At 38.1% G+C, this 5,593-nt stretch overlaps 1 protein-coding gene across 1 annotated transcript; it reads left to right on the top strand.

The window, feature by feature from the left end:
* Positions 1-2,306: 2,306 nt before the first annotated feature.
* Positions 2,307-4,411, top strand: LOC121174551 (uncharacterized). The gene is made up of 3 exons (XM_041013906.1): positions 2,307-3,842; positions 4,152-4,300; positions 4,375-4,411. Exons 1-3 carry the CDS (start codon positions 2,307-2,309, stop codon positions 4,409-4,411), a joined length of 1,722 nt encoding a protein of 573 aa, XP_040869840.1.
* The last annotated feature ends 1,182 nt before the right edge of the window (positions 4,412-5,593 follow it).

Genomic DNA, 5,593 nt, shown 5'->3' with positions numbered 1-5,593 from the left:
TAAAGGACTAAAAATTAAAATTTCTTAAAGTTTAAGAATCTTAACCAGTCAAACAAAAGTTTAAGAATTACAAATTTTGATGAAAAAAAGTTATAACACCTTGACTAGTCAAATAATAATTTAGGAATTAAAAATTGAATTTTGAAAAAAATTAAAAACTAAAAACTTAGTTAATCTTTTTTTTATGTCCTTACCTTAATCAGATTGATGTATTTCTCAAAAGATCTTAGAGATCAAAATATGAAAATATTTTTTTCATGCATAAATTCAAAATGACTCCATTGTAGGAGAACAAATCCTACAAAGTCATGTTCACTGGGTGAAGAAATTTGAGATATTGGATAAGTTCTTAATGAATCTTCCGCAATGCATCTAGTCTACCCGAAGCTTTAACTTTGCTAACTAAAATTCTTGCTTATCATTTAACACAATGAACCTACCAATCCCCAATATTTTTTTTTTGATTAAAATTTGTCTTACCTGAAATAATGGGTTGTTCCGTCGGATTTTCCTGTACTTTCCTCCTTGGGATTCTTGACAACATTTCCAACATAGATTACAAGTGTTTGAAGTAGTGATGAGGACATAGCCAAGGGCAAGGACCATGAAGCACTTGAAGGTCCCATGACCAGAGACAGACTTAAACAAGTCCAACACGTCATAGAGACAAGACTGGTCATTTGTATAGCTGTCATTGATGATGATTGAAGGCCCAAGTGGAGAAAGATGAAGGTCCAGAGGCAGAGGCACTACCAAGACTACTAATTGTTGCTGAAGGCCCAAACTCACTTGAAGGCCCAAGTTAAATAAGTTTTTAGTTATAATTTATTTTTATTGTAATTTTGGCCCAAACTGTTTAGAAGGCCCATGTCAATTTTTATCTTTTTGTTCAGATACACTATAAGTATTTGTTTTTGTTTTCAATAAAGGGACTTTTGGCATTTGATAAAATTTGGTGAGAGTTTCTCTCTGAGTTCCTTGTTGAACCAATCTCAGACTTATCAAGGTAATCCTTGTGGCGTCTACCCTGACTTATCTTCCTTCACCGGAAGTGGCGTCATCCAAACCTCCGTAGCCTGTATCAAACGATCCGCTCCTACTCAGGTTCACATCATCTAGTATCAGAGCTTCGGCTCTTGATACAGGTTCTATCCTATCCTATCCTATTTTTTTTTCTTCGTAATTTGTCTAGGTTCGTATTTTTGTCCTTGTTCTGTTATTTGTTTTCTTGTTTGCGTCTTGTGTTCTGTTGTTTGCATTCTTGTTCTTGTTCTTGTCACGTTCTTGTTCTTGTTTCTTGTGTCTTTCAAACTTTGTGTTAAAAAAAATTTGTTTGAGTTCTTGTTTCTTGTTCTTGTGCCTGTCATATTGTATTCTGTCTTTTGTTCATAACTTTTGTTTCAGCCTATTCGAATTTTGTTTGGGGTAAAAATTGCCTAATTGCCAAATTGCTAAATTGTCAAATTTGCCTAATGATGATTTCCTATTGAACGAATTCTAATAGCTGGACGTTTGAAAAAAAACAAAAAAAAAAAAGAAACGAAAAAAAAAGAAACGAAAAAAAAAAGAAACGAAAAAAAGAAAGAAAGAAAGAAAAAGGAAACAGTTGCAAAAAAAAAAGTTGCAAAAATTTTGAAAAAAAAAGTGGGTGTTTGATCTTTGAACACGAAATTGAGGCATTTAGAGGTGTTTTTTTGAAAGAAAATCGTGGAACAAATCCCCTTATCTAGATTCTCCTCTGAATTCTGAGCGTTTTGATATATAGTGGGCCTCAAACGGACAACCGTAGCAAAAGTTATGAGCATTTGAAGTTTACTTGTCCTATCTGTTGTCATATCTGTTGTCCTATCTAATATCTTATCTGTTATTCTACCTAATATCTTATCTGTTATCTTATCTAATATCTTATCTGTTATCCTACCTAATATCTTATTTGTTATCCTATCTAATATCTTACTTGTTATCATATTTGTTACCTAAATTAAAGCTCATCTGTTATCCAAATCCAATCTAATATATTATTATCCAAATCAAGTCCAAGTTGTTATCTCAAATCAAATCTGTTTGTGATCATTATATTGTCTTTCCTTTTATTTTATATTACCTTGTGTGTCTAATTTGGTCCATCCAGGAACTTAAGAGGAAACACGAGTGGTAAAAGGCAAGAGGGAATACATTACACAAAAGCCTATTGAGAGCATTAAACACGAGTGTACTACCATCTAAGAGTTAAACACGTGAGTAGAGTGTTGTGAGGTCCTGAAACCTTAATAATTTTTATTGCACATTTTTTTTCCTGTTGAATTATGGCTGGAGCAGGTGGTGGTGGTGACGAGTATCATCAGTTGGACGGAGCTCAACGTCTGTTACTGGATGCGATGAATGCACAGATGCAACGTTTGCTGGACCGTACCAATGAGGAGGTCTATGGACGACTAGAAGCTTTGGAGAACCAAGCCAATCAGCATGCTAGACGAAATATAGATGGGAATAGAGGTAACAATGGCGGTAATGACGGACCGAGGCAGAACCGGGTTGAGGGAGTAAAGCTCAATGTTCCTCCCTTCAAAGGTAGAAGTGATCCAGATGCCTACCTGGACTGGGAAATGAAGACTGAGCACGTATTTGCCTGCAATAACTACACTGATGCGCAGAAAGTCAAGCTAGCAGCAGCTGAATTCTCCGACTATGCCCTTGTTTGGTGGCATAAATACCAAAGAGAAATGTTGAGAGAGGAACGGCGAGAAGTAGATACATGGACTGAGATGAAAAAGGTGATGAGAAAAAGGTATGTGCCCACTAGCTATAACAGAACCATGCGACAGAAACTCCAAGGGCTGTCCCAAGGGAATTTAACCGTGGAAGAATATTATAAAGAGATGGAAATGGCGTTATTGAGGGCCAACATCAAAGAGGACTCCGAAGACACAATGGCTCGTTTCCTGAATGGTCTAAACCCTGAAATCAGAGATGTTATTGAATTACAGGAGTATGTGGTGTTGGATGACTTGTTACATAGGGCGCTCCGGGTTGAACAGCAAATTAAAAGAAAAAGTGCAACAAGGAGGAACTCACCCAATACTTACAACCAAAATTGGGCCAACAGATCCAAGAAGGAGGGAAGTAATTTGTTCCGACCTGCAGCCACATCCCCGCATGGAAAGTCAGCAGCGTCCAGTGTAGGTGGAAGCAAACATAACACCTCCACTTCCTCATCCAATACTAGAACCAGAAACATAAAATGTTTCAAGTGCTTAGGCAAAGGACATATTGCTTCTGAATGTCCAACCAGGAGGACCATGATCATGAAGGTTGATGGAGAAATCACTAGTGAGTCTGAAATCAGTGAAGAAGAAGTGGAAGAAGAAGAGTGTGAGGAGGAAGCTATGCAGGGTGATATGTTGATGGTGAGAAGGCTGTTGGGAAATCAAATGCAGCCACTGGATGACAATCAAAGAGAAAATATTTTCCACACCAGGTGTGTAATTAATGGTAAGCTGTGCTCTTTAATTGTTGATGGAGGAAGCTGTACCAATGTTGCAAGTTCCACATTAGTGACCAAACTGAATTTGGAAACTAAGCCCTATCCTAGACCATACAAACTTCAGTGGCTTAGTGAAGATGAAGAGGTAAAAGTGACTCAACAGGTTGAGGTGTGTCTCACCATTGGGAGATATAATGACAAGGTGCTGTGTGATGTGGTCCCAATGGAAGCGACCCATGTGTTGTTAGGAAGACCGTGGCAGTATGATACCAAGGCAGTGCATGATGGTTTCACCAACAAAATCTCTTTCAAGCAAGCTGACAAGAAGATTGTTCTCAAACCGTTATCTCCTCAAGAGGTTTGTGAGGATCAGATAAAAATGAGAGAAAAGAAAAAGAGTGAGACACTTGAGAGGAAAAAGAGTGAGACACTTGAGAAGGAAAAGAGAGGAAAGAAAAAGAGTGAAACACTTGAGAGGGAAAAGAGAGAAAACAAAAAGAGTGAAACACTTGAGGGCAAACAACTTTATTTAGCAACAAAAAGGGAGGTAAGGAGGGTGCTTTGTGCGAGACAACCCCTCTATTTATTGTTTTCTCAACGTCAGATGTTGCATGCTAACCCAATTGATGAATTTAAATTGCCTTCTAGTATTCAGTCTCTTCTGCAGGATTTTGATGATGTGTTTCCAGCAAGTGTACCAGATGGTTTGCCACCATTGAGGGGAATTGAGCATCACATTGATCTCATTCCAAGAGCATCCTTGCCCAATCGGCCAGCTTATAGGAGCAACCCACAAGAAACTAAGGAGATCGAAAGGCAAGTATACGAACTCCTGAGCAAAGGTTGGGTGAGAGATAGTATGAGTCTGTGCGCTGTACCTGTCATTCTAGTACCCAAGAAGGACGGCCCATGGAGGATGTGTTCTGATTGTAGAGCCATAAACAACATCACCATCAAGTATAGGCACCCAATCCCCAGGTTAGATGATCTTCTTGATGAACTGTATGGTGCATGTGTGTTTTCTAAAATTGATTTGAAAAGTGGCTATAATCAGATTAGAATCAAAGAGGGAGATGAATGGAAAACTGCCTTTAAAACAAAATATGGTTTGTATGAGTGGATGGTTATGCCATTTGGTTTGACTAATGCACCTAGTACTTTCATGAGATTGATGAACCATGTTTTAAGGGAATTTATTCGGAAATTTGTGGTGGTGTACTTTGATGATATTCTTATCTATAGCACTAGTCTTGATTTGCATGTTCAACATTTGTAATCTGTTTTAAGTGTGCTTAGGAAAGAAAAATTGTATGGCAACCTAGAAAAGTGCTCCTTTTGTACTGATCATGTGGTGTTTCTGGGTTTTGTTGTTAGTGCTGAGGGAGTACGGGTGGATGTGGAAAAGGTTAAGGCCATCCAAGAATGGCCAACACCTAAGACCCTGAGTGAGGTGAGGGGATTTCATGGTTTAGCAAGTTTCTATAGGAGATTTGTTAAGGATTTTAGTACATTGGCTGCACCTCTAACTGAAGTTGTTAAGAAGAATGTGGGTTTCAAATGGGGTAAGAAACAAGAAGAGGCCTTTGCTGCCCTCAAACATAGGTTAACTAATGCACCCATTCTTGCTATGCCTAATTTTGCAAAATCATTTGAAATTGAGTGTGATGCGTCAAATGTGGGTATTGGGGCTGTTTTGTTGCAAGAGGGACATCCGATAGCTTATTTTAGTGAAAAGTTAGGAGTCGTTGCCCTTAACTATTTAACTTATGATTAGGAATTGTATGCTTTGGTTAGGGCTTTACAAACTTGGCAGCATTACCTATTACCCAAAGAGTTTGTCATCCATAGTGATCACGAGTCCTTAAAATACTTAAAAGGCCAAGGAAAGCTTAATAAGAGGCATGCTAAGTGGGTAGAGTTTTTAGAGCAATTTCCATATGTCATCAAACATAAAAAGGGGAAAGGGAATGTAGTGGCTGATGCACTGTCTAGGAGACATGCTTTACTTGCTATGCTTGAAACTAAACTGTTTGGTCTCGAGTCTTTGAAAGACATGTATGTGCATGATGTAGACTTTGCTGAAATTTTTGCTGCATGTGAAAAGTTTTT

Source organism: Glycine max, chromosome 3, assembly GCF_000004515.6.
Source record: "Glycine max cultivar Williams 82 chromosome 3, Glycine_max_v4.0, whole genome shotgun sequence".
Taxonomy (NCBI): Eukaryota; Viridiplantae; Streptophyta; class Magnoliopsida; order Fabales; family Fabaceae; genus Glycine; species Glycine max.
This window is presented reverse-complemented; position numbering and strand designations above follow the sequence as displayed.

Coding starts and splice junctions, on each gene's coding strand:
- LOC121174551 (XM_041013906.1), top strand. CDS start 2,307: ATGGCTGGAGCAGGTGGTGGTGGTGACGAGTATCATCAGTTGGACGGA. Junction 3,843..4,151: donor AACCGTTATCTCCTCAAGAG/GTTTGTGAGGAT, acceptor TCTCTTCTGCAG/GATTTTGATGATGTGTTTCC. Junction 4,301..4,374: donor GAAACTAAGGAGATCGAAAG/GCAAGTATACGA, acceptor CTGTCATTCTAG/TACCCAAGAAGGACGGCCCA.